Below are 25,537 nucleotides of genomic sequence, written 5' to 3'. Positions count from 1 at the left end.
CAAGAGACATCTTTCCTATCCCATGCTACATTTTCTAAACACAAACATGACTAAAACTATAAACAATTAAAAGATAAAATGTAGGTGTTATACTTGAACACAGACCATACACATTTTCAAGTTCTGTTCTTCTTACATTTCTTATATTACACTGCCAGATACCCAATTAATCCTCAGTGTGAAATTTTGTTAGAGGAGAATGGCAAAATAAAGCAGTTATGTGTTGTGCAAAGGGATCCCCAGCAAATTTCAGAGGGAAGGTCTGCTCAAAGATGACGGTGCAATATGGTTTTCAATACAAAACAATTCTACCACCTTTCCTCAAGACAGAGGGATACAAAACAACCATGACCAGGACACATTTTCATTAAATCAACCCCATGACACTCCCTTGCAGTACATTACTAGTCCCAAGATGACGCTGCTTGGTTGGAACTGTCATTGGAGTCAGTTTGATGGCTGGGGTCCAACTCTTCCTGTATGAGTGGGGCCACGGGTGGGTGCCTGTGGCATGAGGGGCTCTGGGCACTCCCACACCTATAGCACCACGGGGCTGGGAGGGTCTTTTGTGCCTCCAGCACAGCAGGGGGGGGATCCAGAGGCTCCAACAGGCTCTGAAAGACACCATTCAGAAAGCTGGTGACTGCAGGGTGTCCAATGAAGTAACTGTCACTCTCCCTGAAGACAAATAGCTTTTAATTAATACGTATGCCTAGAACATGAAATCACCCCCAGCAGACCTGCCTCTGTAAAAATCTCCACCTAAGCAGGTGCTGCTGATCCAGGGGGCGAAATCAGTGGACATCTGTCTCACACAGCCCTGGGAAAAGCTGCACCTCAATGATTTCCATGGAAAGGATTTCTCCTCTTTAAAATTCGGGATCATTTACACTTAAAAGAGGTGCGGTGTCAGACTGCCTGTGGGTGTGGGCAGGTACTTCCTGCTGGTTTTGTGGAGCTTACGATTTTTGCACTTAGAGGAACTAAGAAAGGAGAGGTTTTGAGTCTAAGGGGAGACTGTGGAGCACAAGGTGCATCAGCAGCAGGAAGGACGAGGCAGGGGGAGGAGGCAGCCAGCCTGTGTCCCACCTCCAAGGCTCTGGGGCTCTCTCAGCATGCCAGAAGGGATGAGAACAGCCGTCTCCACACGGGAATGGCTTGGGTGAGTGCCTGGCGGCCCTGTGGAAGCTCCAAGCTTTCCTCACCCTCTCGATGCCTCAGCCCCGAGGAAGTCCCTTGAGAAGCCCCGCGCCCCTCCGCCCCTCAGCCCTCTGCGTTCACGGCAGCTCCCGGACTACATTTCCCAGAGTGCTCCGGGAGGCAGCTGGAGGAGGGGCAAGCAGGGGGCCGCTTCCGGGTTGGCGCCTGGCGGCAGCCAGCACCGTGTGTTTACTTCCGGCCGCGCCAGTGCGCGAGTGTCAGGCTGAGGAGGGGACCCGGCGGCAGCCCCGCCCGCAGCTCGCCGCGCAGCCCGGCAGTGAGCGAGCGGCCCGGAGCCCGGCTCCTGCGCCCGCGGCGGCGGCCAACCCATGAGCGGGCGGTGAGCGGCGAGTCGGCGGCCGCGGGAGCTTCCCGGCGCGGCGGGACCCAGCCATGGACTGGCTCATGGGGTGAGTGGGGCCCCCCTCTTCCGCGGGGGACATGCACCCGCCGGAGCGGCCCCGGCCTGGGCTGGCTTCCCAGCTCCCAGGCAGTGGGGGGAGCCGGTGGGGGAGCGCGGGCCCCCCGCGGCGCGGAGCGGGGAGGCGCCGGCTGGCTGTCGGGAGCGGGACGCCCCGCGGGCGGCGCAAATGACTAATCAGTTCTTGTGGTGGAGGTGAGAGAAGGCGACGGAGTGTGCGGGGACAGCGGGTGCAGCGCCCGGGGAGGCGGCTGGAGCCCAGCTGCGCTGGGCGTAACCGTCCGCGCCTGCGGGAAGGAAGAAGTGCAGAGGTCGTCCCAAGCGGTCGCCCTCTGAAAAAGTAACTTTCGTCTGTTTTTCGAGGGGTTAAAGGAGGACAGGCATTGCAGGTGCTTCCCACCAGTACCGTGTGGGAATAATCCTTCTGCGACAGAACATCACTTTAAACCGAAAGGCTTGCCAAGGTTTAAATGGCTTTCTGGGGAGAGGAGGAAGAGGCCCCGGCAGAGATTAAAGCCAAATCAGAGGCACGCCAGGGGGCTTGGATAGCCTAGGATTAATAGTGCTAATTATGTGGAGGCAGAAGGTAGCAAGCGCTTTGCTGCTGGTTTGAGGTCTGAAAACCTCAGTGCAGGAGAGGGAGATGCAGTTGATGGGAGTGACCTGATATGCTACCAGTATCCCGAGCAAGATAACTCGGTTCCTTCTTGCATGAATTGTGCTGGTGACCTACACTCAGGTGAACTGTGAATAATTATGCTTCAAAATCACATGAGCAGTGGGTTTATGCTTCAGTGAAACTAGTGTAGCAGCGATAATTTGCTGCCTTCTTTACAGTAGTTTAGTCTGGTTCCTGAATGGGATCTTTACCATCTGAGTTGCCTCCTAGAATACAAAATAAACCGTATTGTCACAGAAGCTAGATGTGGTATATTAGAAAGGTCACTTGTGTTTGTCGCCTTTTGTCTGCAGCTGGACTGTTTGCTGGTGAAAATATGGCATTTGTTACTTATCTTCAAACTAGATGTGGCCAACACTTGATCTGGTGTTAATACCAGTTATGTTTTACTGGAAGTTTGACTCCTCACTGTGATGGAGTGAATGCTCAGTAGCTGATGGCTGCGTTTTCCTCCTGCAAGCTGAGCAGTAAAAGTGCAGTATTTGTGGCATGTGAAGGGGTCTGTATGCCGTGTACTGCAACACTTGTGCCTTGTAAGTCAAAGGGCTGCACTCTATTCTTACTTGATCTTAACGAAAATATAAATGAGAAGCTTGTTTTGATAGGCTTCATGACGGCCACAAAGCACAGGTGGTCTGCTTTATTTACTTTGTAAAAGTGAAAGCTGATGTGTCAGAAAGTGCCACTGTAATTACAAAAGTTGCAACTCATGCAAGATGCTTGTATGACTCAAAATGCCTCATGTACACAGTTGGACTTATTTTGTGAGAATTATGTTGTAAATCAGAAAAGAATCAAGGTATAGTTCAGTCAAACTCTCAGTATGTTAATGTGCCAATTTTCTCTTGAAAAATATTTTGTCCTTTTTGAAGTTGCTTTGAAAAAATTGGCATTTGCGCTGTACTTTTTTTTACCTGGGGTGGGTGGAATGGTGCATGTGTGGAAAAAAGACTTGCCTGTTTTCCCCATTGTAATGGGAATGGATCCTGAGTCACTTGTGTGTTACTCACTTGTTCTTAGCTATTTCCTGATACATTTCTTGCCTGACCAAACCCAGTATTGTCCCACTGATGCTCTTAATGTTTTCTCCTTTAAAACTTTGCTAGTTACATTTGTGTGAACTTGGGGAGGGTTATGGCAGGAAGGGAGAGCATTGATATTTTAAAGGTATTAGGGAGTAGAAGGCCTGGGAGACCCTTTCTTAGATCTCTAACTCAGGATGGCTGTTGTTGGCAACTGTGTGTCTAAATGAAAATGCCCTTCTTGCTGTTTGAGAAAGAAACTAAGAACATTACCCTGCTAGGGCAGAAGTTTGGGTAATGTCACTTGCTTGGCCTTGTTGGGCTTCAGCTGTTTGGGTCTTCTGTATGAGAAGCAAAGGGCTCCAGAAAAGCCTGCTGAAACAGCAGGAAAACGGGTCACTTGGTGTAACCCATCAGGTTGTGTTGATCTCAGTGACTCTGCAGAGCAAACTATATTGGTCTCCTTCTTGGTGTTGTCACTTTCTCCTGAGTAGGTGTCACTGCTAATAGTGTGATCTTTCTTACTCCTAACTCCTTTGGTAATGTGCTGGTTTGCAGTTCCAGCTTTCCATGTACTTTCTATACCCTTCTTGTATGTCTCATGTTCTTTCTTAATGTTTCGCTGTGAGGAAACACCTTGTGGTTTAGCTTCCTATTACTGAGAAATTAACCTTCAAGTGGGTGTTAAATTAGGCAGCAGTAACAGTTACTTCTCTTCTAGATTTCTACCCTTCAAACTTGTGTCGCATTTATCCAATAGATGATTTATCATGAGATCTGCTTTATTCCTTGCTCGTCCTACCCTTCAATTGTGGTCTCTTGGAAAGTGGGGGAAGGGTAAGTTGTAATCATACCATGCAGGGCAGCAGCTCAAGTGTCTCTGATTGCCTCAGAGTGCTTAATATACAGAAAATGGAAGCTGAAGCTTATAAACAATAATAAATTTATTATGGATTAACAAATGTCTATAGGCTTATGTGGTCACACAGCAAAACTTCTCTGGGTGCCGCCTTCTGTTCAGCCAAGTCCTTCAAAGTCCAGACAAGTCCTAGGGGAGAAAGCTGAAGGAAAAGGAAAAAAAAAAAAGAAAGGAGCTGCTGACATATTACAGCATGCAGTTTAGCACCAGAATAAACCTGAAGTCTTTTCTGTGGTCAGTTAGTTAAGCCCTTCTACTGAACATAGCCTTAATACAGATACTGGTGAAAGACCATGGTTTCTGCAGTGCATGCTTGCCATTAAAAAAAAAGCAAATAAACAAAACCCCCAACAAAACAACAGAAAAAACACCAAACCCAAACTATTCTGAGCTTTTTTTTTGCTGTGCATAGAATATATTTTCAGTGCAGTTTTGACTAGAGATCACTGTTGCTTAATTGCTTTGCTCACCAACATCTAATGGAGATCTATATTATCCTCTCTGGAAGAGATTCTAGGCTTTTGTGTTACAAATAGTATCGATCTGCTTTTGAAGTTCAAAGTAGCAACAAAGATGGGGATTGTTCCTTCAGTTATGAAACTTGCTCTTTAATCTGTTTTAAAAGTCATTAAAAAAGAGTAAAACATATTAGTGGTACTAGTAAACTTGACACAGTGTCAGTTAATTTTAATCTTCAGCTGTGATGCCTGATGCCGCAATGCATTTTTTTTGTAATAGGACTGTGAACTGTAGCCTTTTTTGTGAACTTCTGTGTAAAAAAGTAAGAGAGAAACCAAGTATTTTACTAATAATTACCTGTTAACCACAAAACATTATTTGAGGCTACATCTGTACCATAGTAGTATTTTAGCAGGTTAATAGACTGTGCTGTTTGAAACTAAGAAAACTGCAACAGTTTAACATAGTTGTGATGACAAAACAACTGGGTAGATGCATCTTAAACTGGGGGAAAAAAACCCACAACCGTACCTCTGCAGAAATGAGCTGGGGAGCTTTGTATAGCCTACTTGAAAAGCCTTCAGCATGCAGACCAGACCAGAGGGTCTTAGGAAATAGGTGGGGAGGGGGAAGGATCTTCCATTTTTTCATTGTTTCAATAAACTAATGGCATTCCCTCTCGACTGCTACTGGAATGCCTCTGAGGACAAGAAAAACTCTGCATCCTCAAGAAGTGAAATGCTGCTTCTAAAATCTTCAATGAAGGGGTGATCCTTCCCCTCTACTCTGCTCTTGTGAGACCTCAGTTGGAGTCCTGTGTACACTTCTGGTGTCCTCAACATAAGAAGGACATGGAGCTGTTGGAGCAAGTCCAGAGGAGGGCTATGAGGATGATCAGGGGACTGGAGCACCTCCCGTAATAGGCTGAGAAAGTCGGGGCTGTTCAGCCTGGAGAAGAGAAGGCTGCGTGGAGACCTCCTAGCAGCCTTCCAGTATCTGAAGGGGGCCTGTAAGGATGCTGGGGATGGACTCTTCATCGGGGACTGTAGCGACAGGACGAGGGGTAATGGGTTCAGACTTAAGCAGGAGAAGTTCAGGTTAGGTATAAGGAAGTTCTTTATTGTGACAGTGGTGACACACAGGAACAGGTTGCCCAGGGAAGCTGTGAATGCTCCATCCCTGGCAGTGTTCAAGGGCAGGTTGCACAAAGCTTTGGGTGACATGGTTTAGTGTGACTAGACTTTTTTTTTAATTTATTTATTTTTATTTATATATTACTTTTTCCCTGAGGGCAGACTGCTTGTTAAAAACTTAGATGCAAAACTGTTGTGTAATAAAACTTTTTTTCTTGTGGAAAGCAAGATGTCTAGGTCTTGTGCAGAGATTTCTGACAGTAAGAAATAAGTTGTGGTAGCATACTAACTACACAAGTGTATTATCTTTCTGCCTTTCTACAGATTCAAAGCTCCTTCTCCCAGAGAGTGTAAATGGAGTAAAAGAGAAGGGGCTGCCTGCAGTAGGGATTCCTCCTGTCTTTAGTTTTGTAAGTTATAGGTCTTGCTTGCCATACTGTCATGTCATCCACTGCTCAATTTTCTGTCCTTTCATATGTTGTACTGGTGACTTGGAAAGGAGGGCTAAAAATGACTGAAGGTTATCCTTTTCTCATATCCCACATCTTCAGCTTCAAGGACAGTTAGAAAAGCAATGGCCTAGAAAAATCAGGAAAACATAGACGCTAGAAGCAGCAAAGTCCTGATCAGAACATTTGTGCCAGAAGATGGAACAGTCAGGTTTGGTCTACTCAAGTGTTCTGTAATCAGCAAGATGGAGCAAGGGGCTACAGCTGTAAACTGAATAATGTCTAACCCAATAGAACAGCCTTCTCACTTGCAAAGTTTAATGCCAGTTAATGCATTGTAAGTACCATGTATATCCACTGCCTTGCGTAGTCATCATCTGACCAGGACAGGTAGCTGGACAGTGTGTTTTATTAAGACAGCACAGTAACTGTGCAAATTCAGTTTTTCCTAATATATGCTATACTGAGGATTTTTAATGAGTGGTGTAAGAGAAATCCTCAAGGACTGCACTCTGCTAGGTTTGGCTAGTACAGAAGGCCTGTGTGTCATGCATTTGTTTTATTTACTTATAAATGTCCTTTGTAAATGACATTTACAAATTTTATTACTTAAAATAAAGCTAGCAGGTTTTCCACTTGGTTTGGATGTAGGATTTTGCCACATTATCCTAGCAGTGATTTTGAATAAAGTAAAATATCCTGCTGATTGTTATCATCCATTCTCTGTTTATGGAAGTTTCTAAGAAATATCTTCATAAGGCCTTAAGACACTGTCCAGTTAAAGAAACACTATGGTGAAATATGAGTAATATTGTTATGCAGAGAAGTCCTAGTCTTGAGCTGGAACAGCTAAGGACTAGATGTGAAAAAGAACACACAAATGGTCTAGTTCTGAGTCAGTAAAAATCCAATATACTATTTTTTTTCAGCTGTTAGACTAAATCTTGGTTGCTTTTGAACAGGATGCATTATCATAAAATCATAGAACATCTCAAATTGTAAAGGACCCCTAGGGACCATCAAGGTCATTAATTGTAAGGAGTGCATCATGTAGTGGGAACAGTTAGAAATCATGCAGGATACTTAGCTGTCAGGTTGGTGGTGCGTAATACAGTTGAACCACAAAGAGTACTGTTGTCTTTGCCTAGCAGGCCTTTATGTAAAAAGGCAGGTAATGATTTTTATTCTAGGTACAGTTTGAAACTTCCTAATTATAGCAAATATTTCTAAAAATAGGAAGAAGGGAAAAGCATTAGAACTTTGTCAGCTCCTGTAACCATAAGGAATGTTTTCCCCTGTCTTCCCTTTAGTCATCTTAAGTGAAGAAAGTCTCCTGCCTTTATAAGGCAGTCTTCCCCCTAGAAACTTTGCTGCAGTTTCTCACCTTTCACATCTTAAATGGTATGTACATTCTAGTTTTTAATTGATCTCACAACAGGTGTTTCCTTTGCATTACATTCCCTGCACATTGTTGGCTTCACAGGCTCTTTTCCCCACTTTGTGGAAGCTGAAAATAACCAGTAAACCAGATATGTCCAGTCCCATTGGGCAGGAAATATTCATGTGTTCCTTATTTACTTCTATTTATAGGTGTAACGTTACCTATGGGGTCCTGGTTTGTTCTCCACAGATAAATCTAGGTCTGTGAGCCACTTGCACTCAGTTCACTGTTTACTTAGGAGACTTCTGTGTTATTTCATATACTTGTCATACTTGAGCACGGTACCTCTGCTAAACCAGAAGTTAGCTGTGAAAACAACTAGTATATTCTGCAGGTGAAAGACTATCTCCATTAAATATTAACTTGTAATATTCATTAGTATAGTAGTGGAAAGGTGCTGTTTGAAACATGAGTTTCCAGGGCCATCGTAGTTTTAGAAAAGGAGTTGGGACTGAATGAGAGCAATTTAAACTTTTGGGGCATGTTGTTCCCTCATGTCTCTGGTTCTGAAAGTGTTCTGTTATATTACTGGGATTATCACTGTTAAGGCTTTTCTGCTGTAGTGCAAAACAAATCACAAAAAATTGCAGGGCCTTGCTCCTTAAAGTGTCCTGGTAAAGTTAATTATTGATTTCTTGGAGAAAAGGCCAAATAAATCTTGCATTTTGAAACCTGTGCTACTTTAGCAGACCATGGAATTTTTATCCGTTAGGCAGTTACCTTCATTTGGTCAGGACAATGCATGTGAATACTGGTTTGTTCTTGCGGGTGCATTGCTTTTCCAACAGGGATTTTATTGCAGGACAAGAAGAGTAGATCAATCTTGAGGTCCCTAGAGTAAAATGAGCTATTACTTTCATTAGAAGGAGTTGAGCATTCTAAAAGGTAGCAATACTCCTTCCTTGCATCTCTCTGCGTGTTACCCTCTTTGTGCTAGCATCAGTATTCAGGAAGGTTGATAGGTTAAGATGCTCATCTGACTGAAAACTAATCTTTTTTTTCCTTTCCTAAGGTTAGTTTTCAGCTAAATGAGTTCCTGCAGCCTGTTTGTGTAGCTACATGAATAATGTTAATAGCGCTATGGAGCTGGTGGGAATGTAAAGCTTAGGGAACACTCTTTTTGGTGGCAGCAGGAACTTAAATCAGTTGAATGTATTCATGTACTAATGTGATTATTTGTGGTAATTACTCTGCAAATAATTAACAATTTTTTGATGATGTATCCTCCTGCCCGAATTGTTTGGAAGAACTGCAGAATATCTGGAAACAGGAGATGCTATGATAATGCTGGCATCTTGGAGCAGGTAATGGCCTCAGAGCACTGGCACAATTGCTGTCCTACTGTGTTACATTCAGTTTATGTCTAAACTATAAATATACTCATAGTGAACTGGATATTTATGAGTAACTCGGGGTTCATAATTTACTCTAAATCATGTTTCATCTACCTGAGAAAAGTGCTGGCTCTGTCACGGTGTGAATGTGAAGATAGTAGGCAGTATTTTGGGTGCCTGGCTGAACTCGGCAATCTCATTCAAGAGAGTTTTTGGGAAGCTTGGTTCACGCATGGTGGCCTACATAGCTTCACCATATTTCACTGGCAGTTCCCATCTGTTACATCTACTGGATGTCGGCCCAGAGCAAGTATACTTGAAAGAGTAAAATTAATAAGAGACTGCAAGTTTTAGGTAGCTGTGTATACAAGTTTGGACTCAGCGTTGTCAGATCTGCATAATCTGCAGTCATTGCTGACCTATTAAACAACTTTAATGTGGGTTTCTGCTAGTGGAATACTACTGAAGTAAAACTGTGCATAATTTTTAACCCACGTTTAGCCTTCTACAATCAGTGCAAAGATTATGAAACTTGCTAGGTTAAGTTTTTTAATGCCTGCCTTGGCAGTTTTCCCACTCATATTATTCTTCAATTAAAAAAAAAAAAATCACAAAAACTTGGTCCTTCATTGTACTGAGCTTTATAATGGATAAGTGTGATCTAAAAAATATTATTTTTGCAGTCGTGTTGTGTATAATATCACTGGTGACTGTTGTAGCTTAAGAACTCTTGCTTCATGACCTTGTTCCAACACTTCAAACAATTGCACTCTAGGAGTTTCCCTGCTCCTGAGACAGTGTGCAGTAATTTAAAATAATCTAATTTTGCAGTTAGAATGATGACTATAACTGTAAATGGCTGAACAGCAGTACTAGACTTTTATCATTTGGAGGGGAAATAATGGTAGCGTTGTGTGTTTAGTTTTATTTTGCCAGCCAAGAGAAACTGGTCAGGCTGCAAGTTCTTCATACAATCTTCAAAGCTGTTTCTAACTGTGGAAAAAGACCATTGAACACACACATTCAAAACCAAAACAAAACAACCCCAGAACAAACCTGCAACCAAATAACAACAGAAAAGCAAGCCAAACAAACAACCCTCCCACCCTCCCCAAAAAAACATTGCAGAACAACCAGAAAAAACTCCCAGAATTTAGATACAGTTGTCAAGGCCCTGAAGAATGGCAGAAACTAAACTGGAATCAAGACAGGAATGACTGTCATAGATTAAATTCCTTCTTTCTCTGAACATTCAGAGAGTAAATCCAGTAAGCTAGAATGTAAGCATGCAGAAAACTCTATTTTTAAATGGTCTGCATCTGGTAACTCAAGCTCTTCAGAATATAGCTGCATACCTTTTTTTTTTTTTTTTTTTTTCTCCTTTTCCTCCCCTATTACAGTTAGAGAGGTGTTCACTGAATGCATTTATCATTGTTCAGTGGCTGGATTCCTGCTGACCCTTCGCTACACTGAAATGTGTTAGTAGTTGGGACTTTCACCTGAGATGTCTTCTAGTATTTATATATAAAGCACAGAATTTGTGTGAAGTGGGTTGCATAGAGGTGACCATGAGACTTTAACTGCTTCATTTTACAACCTTAATGTGCCTTCAGCCTAGAATTTCCTAATTTGAGAACTTTATTTTGTATGGTTCATCATAAAACAGCAGGGAGTGTTCAAGAAAGGCTTTGTTCCTTACAGTGTACCTTAACTGGTTATGCAAAACTGGGTAGAGATGTGTTTTTTACACCAAGGTTTTTTGCCTAAACCTTGTGTTTACACCAAGTTTTTTTACTTTGTGGATGGGCTCAAGTTACAGAGTTAACTCTGTGGTTTAAAGTTTGGGTCAGGTGTGATAAATGATAACTTTCTTTTCAGTCAGTCTTCTCTGATGATATCCAGGTGTTGCTGCAACTCCAGTCTGTAGCCTTCACAATTGTCATGTCTAATAAAGTGTTAGTGTGTGACTGCTTTCCATCAGATTTAAAAAGAGCCGAATTTTTAGTGATGGGTAATAACTTTTATTAGACTGACAGATGTACTTGGGGAAGAAAGGAAAAGCTTCTGGGCATACTTGTATCCCTTGTTTATATTAACAGACTGTCTTGAACAAAACCATGTTAGTACTACAGCTCCATGTCAACTGGATAAATCTCACCTACTGATGTAGCAGGGGGCTGGTACCCTTTAAAGTTAGGGCTCACCAGCCTACATTCAAAAAGCCACAAGCACTGGTTGTGTCATATAAGGTTATCTGAATCTCTGCTAGGAAAGGGATAAGGTTAGAAATGAGAGTATTTGCCTGTTCTGGTCTAGGCTATCCAAATCCCCAGATGTAGCTAGTTCCCTCCAGTGTCATCTTATTTTGTTCTGTGAGCCAGCCTTTCTTATTCAATCTGTAATTTCTAGTTGGGCTGCATGTGCTGTTGGGGTGCATGTGCTAACCTGCAGTTCTGACATATGTACACCTCTTGTGTGTGTCTCCTTTTTATTGTAACCAGATAGTGCCATTTTTTTGAATTAGGTGATTTTTGAATTTGGACAAGAAATAGCAAAGGGGATACTTCAGCCTAATGTCTATAGATTTTGTTTTGTTTGTTTGCTTTTTCAGTTCTAGTCTTGATCTTTTAAGGTAGAGAGTCTTCTGGATGCCCCTCTGCTGCTTGATTGTTCAGGCATTAAGGAGTACGCTGTCTTCTGCACAGTATTCCTCGGCGAGCATCTAGCAGCAATTGTTCTTATTTGGTCCTTCCTTTACTTGATTATTGCGGTGCTGTTGGTTGTGAGCGATTTTTGAAGGGTAACCTGAATTTTTTTACTTTGGATGTGTTTAGTAATGTTTCTTATTAGGCATATGGTAGGGTTTTACCTTATGGTCTGGCACAGCACAGCTTTTAGCTTTGCATTATGGGTGCTATTCAGAATGCTGAATATGGCGATTTGTATTCTTATAACCCTGGTGTCTGTACTGAGGTTGTCTCTTCTTGCCCCACTCTTTTCAGTATGAAGGTACTGGCCTGAGTCACTTGAGCTTGTTGAGGCTTGAGCTGGTGGAATAAAGTACTATGAAAACTCATCTGTGAAAGGGGAGATTCTGTGTTAATGTTTTTAATGCACAGCTAGGAATTTAGCTGCAAGTTCATAGGCAATGTGGTTGGCTTACTTTTCAAAGTGTGGCCTTCTGTTTTCACGCAGTACTATAAGGTATATACTATAAGTTGTCTGTTTATTTGTTTGCTTGTTTTAAAGTGTTTCTAAGTGTTTTCCAGGCTTGTTTCAGGCAGGATGTACCAGTCATCCACTGACATGTAGGCAGCTGTTGCTATATGTGGTATAACTTTCCAGGTCAGCAAAATTATTATTTGCGTGTTCACTGACTTGCATTTTCTCGTTCTTGTTAATAGAATCAATGCTTTTGTTTAAATCAAGTTCATCTTGGTTTTAGGTAGAGTGAAAACTTCTGAGGTTGACTGGTTGGGAACACTTGAAATCAGTCATCTTTTTAATGAAAAAATATTTTCTGCAGTTCATAAAACACATGCAGTATAATTATCCAGGACCTTGCAGGACAAAATCACTCGCTGGTTGTCTCTCCCCCCCCCCCCCCCTTTTTTTTTTTACCAGTAGAAATGTATGGAGTACTTTTTCTAAGTAAATAAAGCATGAAATACTCTTGCTTGGTAGATCCATTAAATTCCCATGTTCAAACATTTTATTCTGAAACATGGGCTCTTTTTTTGTTTGTTTTGTTTTCTATTTGGCAAAAATTTCTTGAGAAGGAAGTAACTTTTATTATAAAGACAGACTCATTTCAACACGTTGGTTCTACTTGTTTAGGGTGTGTTTGCTATGTGCAAACACAAAATTTCTAAGCAAAGCCAAAAATGTAAAATGAAAGGGTGTTAAATATTTCTGTGGACATCATGAATTAAGCTACCATGGAGATTGTTTAGTTTCTGAATGATAACTTCCATCAAGGTTTTAATATGTTTTAACAGATACAGCTCAGATCCACTCTTTTAACTTAATTTGACTTGCTGTGTAGAAAAGTATTCTTGCAATAACAAAACAGTAAAAATTTTTTGGGGCAGGTGGGGAGAGCAAACCTGAGTGCATGAGAGACCACCAGGCTGATGGTCCCCAGTGTTGTGAACAGCCGTTGCCGTTCGAGTCAGCAGACAGAATTTGAGCAGAGAGGAATCAAATACAGGAATAAGGATGGTGCTTATATGTGTAATAAGATTTGCGAACACATACACCATCATTTCCTGTCTGGGTATAATAAGGGAATAATTATTTTCCATTATTACTAAAGCCTTGATATTTTTATAAACCAGCACACAGTAGTATCTTCGCACAGCAGTAGAATTGCTGTTTATAATTGAACCGTAGCTGTCAAAACAAATGCCAGAGAACTTTAATCTGGAAAATTCCAGGACATGCTTGACCTAAAGGAGTAATTTACTGTTCATCCAGATAAATGTCTGTGGCATAGCTTATCACATGCATGTTTTGCAAATAGATGTCTGCAACATGTTACCCACATATCACAGTGCACTGTGTTGCTGTCTCTGACTTTTCAGTTGCCTGTGGCTGCAAACATTATTGCTGCACTATAATCCCTAGGCCAATAGCCTTGTCTCATGGTTTGCTTGTGGTATTTTTTTCTATCTGTGGACTTAGCACACTTTTTCTTATAATAGCTGTGGATGTGGTTTGATTTGGTTTGTGACTTCACAGACAAAGGTTCTAGTCATAGTTATGCACAAAATCAGTGTGTGCAGTTTGATGATATCACCAGTCAGACCAAATGATATTACTCGAGGGCTAAGATGGAGAAACACTGATGTCTCCTGAATGATGTGAGATTTGAACTTGAGGGCACCTAACTACCAGATCAGTGCACTCTTCGTGGATTACAAAGTACTCCAGTGGGAAAGAAAATCTGCTTTCTGGAGGGCTTGATTTGATAGTGTGATGGAAAATGAAATGCGATTGGGCCGAGATGTGAAACTTTGAGCAACATTGCATCCTCTGTCATTTCCTTTGAAACCAGAGTTTAGTAACTGCCTCATGTATGCTGCTCTTATTATGTCAGTCAAATACTCCAGAAGTCAAACTAGATATGTTAAATGAGCTATGAAAAAGTATATGAGGCTTGGAGGAGGTCAAAGGCTGTTGTATCAGGGGAGCCAGACTGCACATGCAAACCTAATCCACCCAGAGCATTTTGTCCCTAGGAAAGTGAAATGCAAAGGTGTACTTTTCCCCCTTTCCTTTTAATTCTGTGATCCGCTATCCTAAATTTTATACTTTTTTAAAAATAGCACACAAAGCTTTACTAGCTAGATGGAAGGAGATTTAATTTCACCTGTTTGTTGTTGTTGACCAAACAATGAAGTAGTTCTGGTCTGTATTACCTAAAATAAGAGGGATAATGCATCCTAGCTTCGGTAGGTTTTGGATGAAAATACCACATCATTCTAAAAGGATGTTGCCATGATGAAGTTTCTTGGAGTCTAAGCAAAATTGTCTCTGCCCTTATCCTTTTCTTAGTATATGCACAAGTGTATGGACTTTTTACATGGAGTAATAAAAGGCAGAACCAAACAGCTGTGGGAACAACTATTCCAAATTGGACCCGTGTTCCCACTGAAAGTAATAATGTGGCTGCTCACAAGAACTATCCTCATGGCTTGTTTCCCTAAGATCCCTGGAGATGAGTGATGTGGGTGGAGTGCACAGGACATGAAGTAAAATATTGTGAGATAAACTTGTAAAAAAATGAGTCTAATCTCTCAAGGAAGACTGTGGTTATCGTATGGCCATGGGCTACTCATTAACCCAGGGTTCTTAAAACAAATATTGTTCTAGAGTGACAGCCACCTACTAACATGAAACTGTTAATTACTTTTAAATCTCATTTTAGATTTGCTTCTTCGCACCATTTTTTCAGTTTAGTAGTAAAATGACAATGTGAGTATCACAGCAGGCACTGACTCAGACCTCTAAAGAATGACTTCTTCAATACGCTCATTACAAAATCAAATCCAGAAGAACTTCAGATTAACTAAGCTTCAAAAAATACTTGTTCTGCTTCATCATGTGAAAAAGCAACAGCAAGTTCAAAAATGGGAGGAGAATAAGGCAAAAGTGTGTTTAAAGACAACTGACTTGCCAGCATGCTTTAAGAATAAAGAACAATGTTGGCATCTTGCGTAGCAGTAGAAGGGTAGAATGCTAATACATAGGAGAATTTTTGTATGCAACTCATAGTTGAGCTATGTGGTTCAAGTTGTATGATTCACTAAGGTGTAAATAAATCAGTTCTGTAAAAATTAACCATGTTAGCAAGAATACTAGCTAGGATAATACCGACTTTCAGTTCATGCATAAAAGCCGACCAGTCAGAGCCAGGAAGAAATTTCTCCTGGCATATGGTGTTGGGCAATTAGCTGCATTTCCAGAGGTCTGTGGAGTCTTCTGAATCAGTTCAGGGTTGGTCATTGTCAGAAAAGGAATATTAGGCTTGGTAGACTGTTGTTTTTCATGATGCATGGTCCTGTAATACAAAGGTAGATATCCAGACCACATTTACGTAACAGGATGGTAAAGCTTAATCTTTTCTTCTGTTCACAGATATCTCCCCTTTCAACGTACAGGAAATTGAAATGCTTCATAAAAATTTGATTGTTATAGAGGGACAAAAATATATCTCCCTTCTAAAATAACTTTTGTAACACTAATTTCCAGTATCTGTTTCTTTTTGCAAAAGTGCTAACTGTATTAAGTTTGTGATTTGACTTTAAGCTTGGAAAACTTTAAGAAGTACTACTGGAACACACTTTTTCTTCTGTTTTTTAGGTCAGGGTTATTTGTGCATTTGCACTTCCATGATATGTTTTACAGAAAGATTAAGAATTATCTTTTCCTCCTTGTTTTACATTAATACTTTTTGGACTAAGATCAACTTTTCAGATTTGTTATTAAGTCAGGTGTCTTATTATCATATTTCATTCTTGTATTTGTTTTGAGGTCCTGAATTACAGCATGTGGTTCTTAGGCATGATGAAGTCACTGGTTTTCTGGTTATTTACTGTTCCCTGTTGTTGAAATGACACCTTTGGGACTGTGACTGTGTTTCGACTTATCATTAATCAATGTAGTAACTTTTAATGATATTGCTAATGCAATAATAATGAGGGAAAAAGAATTGGTTCTGGAAGATTTGAAATTCTGTGGAATTAAAGTATCCCAGGATGTTAATACTGAATCATGATTGTGCGCTTCCTTTATTATTAGTTTTCTAAAGGTGAAAATACACCAGTTTTTATATATATATATGTGTGTGTGTGTGTTTGTGGTTTTTGTGGTTTGGTTTTTTTTTTTTTAGTTTCTTCCCCAGAAAGAAATTTGGAAACAAGACCACATGGTTATGTATGAGTTGTATTATTAATCTGCTGTTGTTTCTCTAATCTGTATTGCTTATGTTTTTATTATAGCTCTTTCTCAAAAACAAATATCTGCTTGAATCCTGGATGTGTTTTGGGGGATGCCAGATGGTACATTGGCCTTGGTCTTCTTGAACCTGCAGTGCTTCCTGAACAATTTGAATACTTTAAATTTTCATACTCCTTTTGGCTATTCTGAGTTGAAGCTTCTGAAGTTTTATTAAATTTTGTCACAGTCTGAAGGGTTTCAGTCTATGGTAATACTTTGGATTTTTTTTTTTGTTGGTTTTTGTTTTTTAAAGAGTTCCAATATAATGTTAATGTTAACGCACAGTTCACTAATTATAATTCTTCAGTAGGAATTACTTTAGCAACTGGAAATACGAAACAAAAAGATCGTGGATTGAAGGTGCTTTCTCTAAATGTAATTGGCACTTAACATTGTAATTAACAATTAACAGTGCTAAAGTGAATTTTCTCTCCCCCAAAATGTTAATGGTGAGGATCCTTGATAGAAAAGAATGGTTACTTTTTCCTGTCTCATTAGGTGAGTGCTTTCTTTGTTGGTGCTTTTATTTTGTTTGCTTGCATATACACAAGAGAGATCTCAGCATGTAACCTAAATAATCTTTGTATTTTTAAAGTGTTATGGGTAGTAACATGCTAAGTTAATAATCCTAGCTTTATTTTATTTCTGTAGTATAAGTACAGGAGAAAAGCCTTAATCAGGAGATGTATAAATAGTACCTAAGTATGAAGGTGAAGAAAATACAATTCTGTTGGGGGACTGCAAGAAGTAATATATAACCAAGCCAGTTCAAACAGCTGATCAGTTGAAATGCTACCTCCGATTTGTTGGTATCATGCTGAGAATAAATCAGGTTTGTGTAGTGACTGGAAATGACCTTTTTATATTCTTTGTAACTGTTCTCACTTTAGGACTTTGAAAACCTGCTGTTCTTCTCTGGCATCATTTTTTAGTAGGTTTTAAATCAAAACTGTTGCAACAACATTGTGTACTTATTGTCCGTGTAGATTTTATGAGAATTTATATTTGTGTAGTGCTCAACGTTTGGGTCTTGACGTACCTCAGCTCTTCCTGGTGAGATTCTGTTTCCTTAAAAATACAGTAGAACTTGACTCGTTCAGGTATTGCATTCTCCAGAATATCTTGGTGAATATTAACTGTTTTATCATGTAAATGATGATCTCATCATATGCCAAAGGAGCAAATGAGGCTGTAGAAGCTGTTAAGAGCCTTTATTATGAAAAGTTGCACAGATTTTAAGTGCTATGTTGTCTTTGTCCTTTTTCCTATAGAAGGTGTGCCTTTTACCAAAACAAGTAAATAAGTTGTTAATGAATTCTTTGATGAATTTTGAAAATAGTACTCATATGGGAGTAGAAAGGAAATTAAGAAAAGTTAAAAATGCAGTTCCTGCTTCCTCAGATGCACTGTGGCTGCAGCATGCTTGTAACCTCCATGATAGACTTCAGTATGATACATCTTGTAGACATAAAAAAGCTGTCTGGATCTTTTAGCATGGCTGTGTCAAAACAGGAGATTCTTTTTTTATAGTGGAGAACTGTTGCTTTCTATTGCTCCAGTTTCTCCCTCTGGTATGTTTACTGAGGACAGCGTTTTTCATGCTACACCTTGCAGTGTGGAAAACAGAGCTAATGTGTGCATCAACTAGGAATGATGCATTAACTATGAATGTTTCTGTAGAGTGATTATCTTCAGAAAAACCCAACAAGTAATGTTGTTGGAATTCTATGCTGATCCATGTTAGACTACAGCTGTGAGTGTTGTCAGTGTTTTGGGTGCTACAGTAAACAAATTCGTGTTTAAAAATCGGAATGATTGTCCATATACCACAGTAGCCTTTGCTTGTTACAATTCTCAGTTCTGTACTGATGAGGAAGATATTTTTACCCAGTATCTGACAAGTGAATACAAATTCCCTTTGTGAGTGTCATTGTCATAGCTTCTTTGTCATAGCCTGATATGAGAACAAAAGAAAGCTAGAGACCCTAGTGAGAATGTTAGAGAGGGATTAACAGAGCCTTGTAGCTATGGAGTTAAGCTGGGCTTCTGTTTTCACTGCCAATGACATCTTGATTTATGCATACTGGAGATGTTTTTAAACACAGAAGCAATAGGAAATAAGACAGTTTGCTTCTAGCCTGTGTTTCCTGCAGGGCTTCTTGGCTTTGCCTTCCTGTTAGACGAGCATTCAGAGCATAATCTTGGAGCATTCAGAGCATAATCTACGTCCTCTGTTTGGTTTTTTGGTGGTTATGTAAAGCTCTGGGCTTGAACCTGTTTTCCCCTTGCCCATGTCTTCCTTGAAGACGTAAGTTGGGAATGTGTATGCAAAAAATCTCTTGTGTGCATCCTGTTTTCAAATTGTGTTATTTCTTTTAGTCTTGCGCTCCTACTGAGAATGTGGCTTGAAGGAGGATGTCTTGTGCTTGCATCTGACAAAGTTGGTCAGTGCTAAAAATAGAAGCGCGTATGTTCTAAATGGTTTTAAAGTTGAACAACTAGCAAGGTTGTTTTAACTAATGGATGGATTGATTGCTTTTTTAGCAGTATTTTGTGATGATACAGGCATCTAAGTACCCTAAATTGTGGTCTATTGTATAACTTTTCTCAGGGTGTGTATTAAAGTCGTTTGGTAGCAGTTTGAATATTCACACTGTCATTATGGAACAGTGTAACCACAGATGAACTCGCATAAATACTGAAAGCAGCAGCCTGGAACAAAAATATAAACTTCTTCCTACTGTTTTATTTATTTCGAATGTGCAGAATGCTGAGGTAAGCAAGCCTGCAAAGCTGAGACCAGTTGGCTGTAATGTAAGCTTTAACTACTGTGAAAACAAGTAGTCTTGTATTACCAAGCACTTCTGAGTTGCCTCTTGCTGGCTACTTGCTAAAAGGTGACTGAATTTGCAATTCTTAGAGTTTTACAGCCTATTTCTGCCATGCTAAAATACTTTTGAGGATTTCAGCATATGCTCACTAGAAATACATTCGTGCGATTTTGCACATGGGTTTAATACAAAAGCAAAATGATTGACGGAAAGTGTTACAAAAGGAGGAGCTTTTAGAATGCAGAAAGAGTTTTACTAGGAAGATGACTGGTATTAACCTGTAGCTCTGTCTCAGTGTTCTTTGGTATTAAATTGCTTATACAAGGTACTGATTAGGATCTTCCCATTCAGTGAAATCTTACTGCTCCTCATCTTTTTTAGGCTACTGTAGAAACAGTGGCTGAACCTAATGTAGTTACAGTGTTGATAAAAAGTAAAATACGCCTTCATCTGTGTAAAGAAGCATATGAGCATAGAAGCTTTTTGGTCCTTTAAGTGCTCTAAAACAATAAGACTTTTTTTTTTGCTACAGATCCAGAGCATTTAGCCGTAATACTGTAGTAGTATGGCTTCACAGGATTTTGTCATTTAATCCTTCCATGGTGTTTATGCCACTGATTTCTCATACTGTGCCTAAAGTTTGTACTGTATCACTTAGAAACTGTGGCATCTCTTGTTTTTAAGCAATGCCAAAATACAGATGAGATTTTTTTTTTTTTTTTTTTTTTTTTTATTCCAGCAATGTTTGAGGTTGGAGGTACTGAATGAAATAGCATTTAGGTTTTTCTCTATTAGAATTCCTCTGCACTGTATCCTATTGAGAACGTTTGCATCATTATACAGGAGAAATGGTGCTAATGTTTGGTTTTGGTTTTGTCATACAAGGAATAAATCTGGTTTGGAAAGTTCTTCTCCTAATTCCTATCTTTAAAGTCTTTCTTATGGTTCTAATTGGTAGGTATTAGCATATGCATCAAAATGCAGAATATGCAAGTACTATTTGGAAAATTAAATGCTGGGTTTAGGTCATAATTTTGTATCATTTGGATTTATTCTGAACAAAACATTAGAACACTGAAGTATGAAAATGTAAAATTACGGCATAAAATCGGCATCAGTAAAAATCTGTCTTATGCAGGGATTTTCCTCTCCTACTATCCATACAGATGGAGGAAAAAAAAAAAAGAGCAGTATAATAAATGTGTTGCTGCTCTTCGTGACTGAGATCGGAAAAGGTAAATGTGAAATTATTAATATGGAGCTGGAAATGTAAAAATGTTAAAGTGCTTTTACAGCATCAAGAAGGAGGAAATGGGGTGGATCACTTTGAGGAGAAGAATTTTCCTCTTGAGGCAAAACAGACATGTATATGTTTTGCCAGTTGTAGTGTGCCACCCAGCACAGATGTTGGTACCACTCTGTAATAGCCACAACCATAGTGCTAGAAGAGCATGCCTGAGCCTCAGTGAGCTCTGACTACTTTGGGAGTTATAGCCAGTCATTTCTACTGTGATCCTTCCTGTTTTTAAAAACTCCTTTTCTGGAGAAGGTGAGAAGGGAGGTATTGACTGCTGTCGAGCTGCTTTTGTCAGAATTGGCATAAATACCTCATTTGGTACCTTGTTCTGTTCACTACACACTACATATTGTGATTTTTTTTTTTTTTTTTTTTTAATTTTCATTTATTTTTTTATTTCCTAATGCATATACTTTTCTCCAGAAGGTGGTTTTGGAACAACTGGAGGATATGTAAAGTAAACCTTGAAGGCTTTTCTGTGGAGCTGAACTTTAAATGTGCAGATTTACAGGGAGTATCGGGTCTTTATAAAAAGCACCACAATATCCTATAACAAAAATCTTGATATCACACAAAAACTATTTTATGCCATAGTCCTCTGAGCACTTGGGGCCAATTGGGCTCCCATGAGAAGTGCTCTTTTCACTACTCCAGCTATTTATTCCTCTCTCTTTGCCAGCTCAAGTGTTTGAGGGATCTCTTTAGGAATTGGGTTCAGCTGCTAGTGATGCAGGTTAAAACTAATGGAAAGAAAACAGCATTTGGTTTAACTAGGATCCTGTGCACTGTACTGTTGCATAAACAGCTGTGCATGGGAGAGGCAGAGGGTAGATTGAGAGAACTGGAGTGATGGAGAGGGAGTAGCACCAACTCCAGTGATGGTAGCAACAGTTACTGGCTTAGTGTATTTGTGGAACTGTGTCATTAGGTGCTGTGGTCTCTCTGGGAAACTTGTTATGTACTAGACAAGACTTCTTTTTCTATAAAATAGGCTAAATAATCCATTTTCAGTTAAGTAATGTATCCTCTGAGAAGTAAATAATTGTTCAAATGTATACAGAGTTGTTCCTGTTTGCTACAGCTGTGGAGCTAGAAATGTCACTAGAGGTTGACAGAGTATGCTTCTGTTGGGAGGAAAAAAAATAAGTTCAAATTTGATTAATCAGTCAGGATGGCAGAGTCAGGCTGCCCTGATAAGCAGCAGAGTAGAGGGGCCAAGGCAATTGCAGAAACAAGCTGCACATCAGCTTGCCAGGTATCCTCTTTAATTGCTGCAGATCTCATGGGGGTTTGTGGTGATCGTCTGAACATACATGTGTGATTTATTTTTTTTAAAAATGCTCATTAGGTTGATATGTTTTAATAGATGCTTTAGTATGCTTTCCGTAACTGCAGCTTTTAGCTGAGATTTAGCCTTTCTAACTTGCCTATCATTGTTGGAAGAGTAGTCTGTAAATCATCGGATTTTCTACTAAAATTAGACTCTTCCTACAGCAAAGTGAATGCAAATCAAACTCATTCTGTATGGTTTCTTTTGCATTCTGTCAGCCTCTATAGTAATAGCCAGCAAAAAGATCAACTCCAGGTTATTTGTCTTTTTTTGCTAGTTTTTGCTGCTGACATAATACTCCCTAACCGCAGTGCTGTGTATGCTTGGGACAGGAAGGGATTACCTTTGTGGGTAATCTTTTGGTGAATGACTGACTTTAATAAAACACACTGCCCATTGTTGGATGCAGCTATTATGTATGAAATTCCTGTTTATTGAATATGCTACTATAGAAGAATAATGATAAATGTCTTCCCTCTCTTAGTGCCACAGATGGCAAACTTGTGCTGGTCAGGGGACCAAAAAGAGGTTAGGAAGTAGGATGTGCATGTGGTTTATTGCCAAATGCTCCTGGCTAGATGTTTTGTGATGTGAAAATCCAGTGTGTAACTTACAAAACAAAAATGTACTTTAATGTGAAATGACATGAACTTTTCTACTAAAATAAACTATAACAGAATGTTCTCAATTCACTTTCTTTGCAAGTTGTACTTTGTGTCACTCACTGAAGATGACTGTAATTTTGTTCAACCTGGAGTTACCTAGCTGTTGTTCGGAGTACGTTCATTCTTGTGACTTAGCTCACTCTTAAAAGCTCTGATTTTGTGCACTTCTTCCCAGTAATATTTGTGCTTCCAGGATGCAAGGGGCAGTGTGTCAATACACTTGTTACAGGACCAAGTGTGCTGTGCTCAGGCACAGTGCTTTGGAGGTCTCCAGTGTATTGTGAAATGCAGCCATGTAGTTTTATCAGGAGCAACTGTTTTTGTTCTCTGGATGGATCCATCTGGGCCAGAGGGGGGAGAGAGAGTGTGCTGGTGGCTTCTAGAGATTAGCTGGTGACAGTTTTGCTTGGGAAGCATACCAAGTTTTAGCAGAGCTACTGTAACAGAGATAGAATGTGAAAAGGAGTGGTGGAAAAAACACAAGCTCTACTGATCTTTTTGTGTCAAAAGCAGCTTTCAGGATTTGGCTATCTTCACGTGGGTCTAATTGCAGCTTTGATTAGAGAACTGCCTGACACTTCCTACTTCAGTAAAGATCTGGCTGAGCTGTTACAGAAGACATTTGGACGTACAAGGCCTAGATGAAGAGTCACAGCAGCTGTGTCCTTGTGCAGGCGAGAGGGAGGCTGTCTGGTTTATTGGATCTTGTCAGATCATGGCGATGCATGCTTCTTAAATCCCTTGGGGTAGGGAGGGAATGTCAAAGAAGGGATGTCTTATTTTAGGTAAATTGATTTAGACAGCAGTCCATTTTCTTGTTCCTTTCTGCTGAGAAATGTGGCAAAGTTTCATGAAGGGGTAATGTTCTGACTTCAAAGTGTTCATGTCTGGTGTCATGGTATTTTGCAGGCAGAAGCTGTGGGGCAGGTATGAGTTGGGCAGAGGGCCTGCAGCAGTTTGATTAGTTTCTGTGCCTTTTGTTTAACTTGAGGGTGAGAGAGTGCTTGCTTTTAGTGCTATTCTTACTCTCCTGATTCTCATCTTTTTTTCCTAAGCTTATGCCAGTTAAGGATTGACAGCAAGCATTTGTTCAGTTATTGCTTCCTTTTTTATTAAAGGGTAACTGTGAAATCTCAATATAGTGAAAGAGCAATGAAAGATGTCTGGGTTTAGTTCTTGGTTGTTGGAACCTCATATTTTTTGAGAAAGTGATACAGGTTTTGTGGGATCTTCTCTACTCTTGTAGTCTATTAGAGAGTTAGTACTTGGCTCGAGTCTTCTATCAGTTTCTTAATATACAAAGCAAATGCTTTGCTCTCCAACTGAGCAGAATGGACTTAATAATAATGCCTTTCAAACAAGTACCATATTTTGGTTGATTATCTTATGGAAGGAACAGCACTGCTCCTGCGTATCAGTCTAGTTCTGTACTGTTTCTTGCTGTGCTTGGAGAACTTCTAGTTGCTACACAGGAATGGATTCAGTCTTCTGCAGCCTAGACCCTGCTACTAGAGCACTGGCTGATCTGAGAAGTGGGAGAATGATTCATTTTGGGATCGTAAGTTAGACATAAAAGGCAAGTCAGCAAATACAAACTCTTCAGAGGAAAACATGCAATGATTGAAGTGCATGTCAGACATAGAACAACTCCGTGTTTTAAATGAGTAAGAACTTGTCCTGTACATATACTCTATATAGCTGTGATAGTCAACTTGGTGTCCAGAGTTTTGCAAGTGGTACAGCTGAGTTCTTAATCTTGTCTTTTAAACATAATGGGTGCTTGTTTGAAAATGCTTTTAAGTAGCATTTTTTACTCCCTCAGAGCAGAGTCATACAAAAAGGCTGATTTAGGTTGTGGGGCCACTGAGGAAAAGGAGAATGGGTTTTCCTGAATCAGTTTTTCCTATACCAGAATATTGCTGCTTGGTTAGTTGGTCATCTTTAGGAGACTGTGAGATGTTGCACCAACAGTTACTGTCTGCACTGAGTAAGTGGGGGAAAAAACTTTGTTGGATGAGGGAGAGAGTTAATGGGGAGCAGAAAGATACAGGCATGCCTTTTAATGTGGATAATAGTGATTGCCATTTGTAGAAAACAGTAATTAATAAATCAGCTATGACTGGAGAGTCCCAGATACAGACATATGTAAACTTTTGGAAGGATTTGTAGGTCACCAAGTGAAGAGGCTAATAGCACTTCGGTGATTAACAAAAAATTAAAAAAATTGGAAGAAATATTTTTGAGTGATTTGTATAGATTTGAGCACTCAGGAGAGATATGTTGTATCCAGCTCTCACTCGTTTCTTAAAATCAAGGCTATAAAGTCCTTTAGTTTAATTGTAGACTTTACAGTTATTTTTCTTCTTCACAGTAGTGCACTCAGTGTAATTGGGAACATTTTACAATAGTAATGAACTTGGCAAGAGAAGAGCCCTTTGCCTGCTGCCAGAGTTAAACAAATAAACAAATAAGGAAAACAAAAGATCATCCCTCCCTGTCCCCTCGGCGGGTTGCAGGAGCGGCTGGCACCGCTGGCCATGCTGGCGGAAGGGTGGAATGTCCTGCCGTGCATTCCACGCAGATGGCCTGGACCCCAGCCACCCTAGCAGAGCAGAAAATACCACATTCTCAGCCGTGCCACTTGTGATTTAATTGGAAGCGAAGCTAACTTTAAAAAGTAGTTCATCATCCATTTAAACTGTTTTTCTATGTTTCTAAAAATTACACAACAGTTTTGGTCTCCTGTTGTTTGCTCAGGAGAACCTGAATGCTTCCCTCAAACAAACGTTAGTGGGACCTTCCTTTTAAGGATAACATTTTTTCCTTTTTGGGGCACCTTGCAGCTAAGTCCTAGTAT

At 40.1% G+C, this 25,537-nt stretch overlaps 1 protein-coding gene across 1 annotated transcript in view; it reads left to right on the top strand.

The window, feature by feature from the left end:
* Window positions 1-1,449: 1,449 nt before the first annotated feature.
* MOB2 (MOB kinase activator 2) overlaps window positions 1,450-25,537 on the top strand; it is a 121,312-nt gene continuing 97,224 nt past the window's right edge. Inside the window, exon 1 of the mRNA XM_062609378.1 lies at window positions 1,450-1,610. Within this exon, the coding sequence (XP_062465362.1) occupies window positions 1,594-1,610 (17 nt within the window). The 5' untranslated portion in view covers window positions 1,450-1,593. The remainder of the gene's footprint in view (window positions 1,611-25,537) is intronic.

The sequence above is a fragment of the Pezoporus occidentalis genome, unplaced genomic scaffold (genome assembly GCF_034315485.1).
Source record: "Pezoporus occidentalis ecotype Australia unplaced genomic scaffold, CSIRO_AGI_Poc_V1 ctg137, whole genome shotgun sequence".
Taxonomy (NCBI): domain Eukaryota; kingdom Metazoa; phylum Chordata; class Aves; order Psittaciformes; family Psittacidae; genus Pezoporus; species Pezoporus occidentalis.
This window is presented reverse-complemented; position numbering and strand designations above follow the sequence as displayed.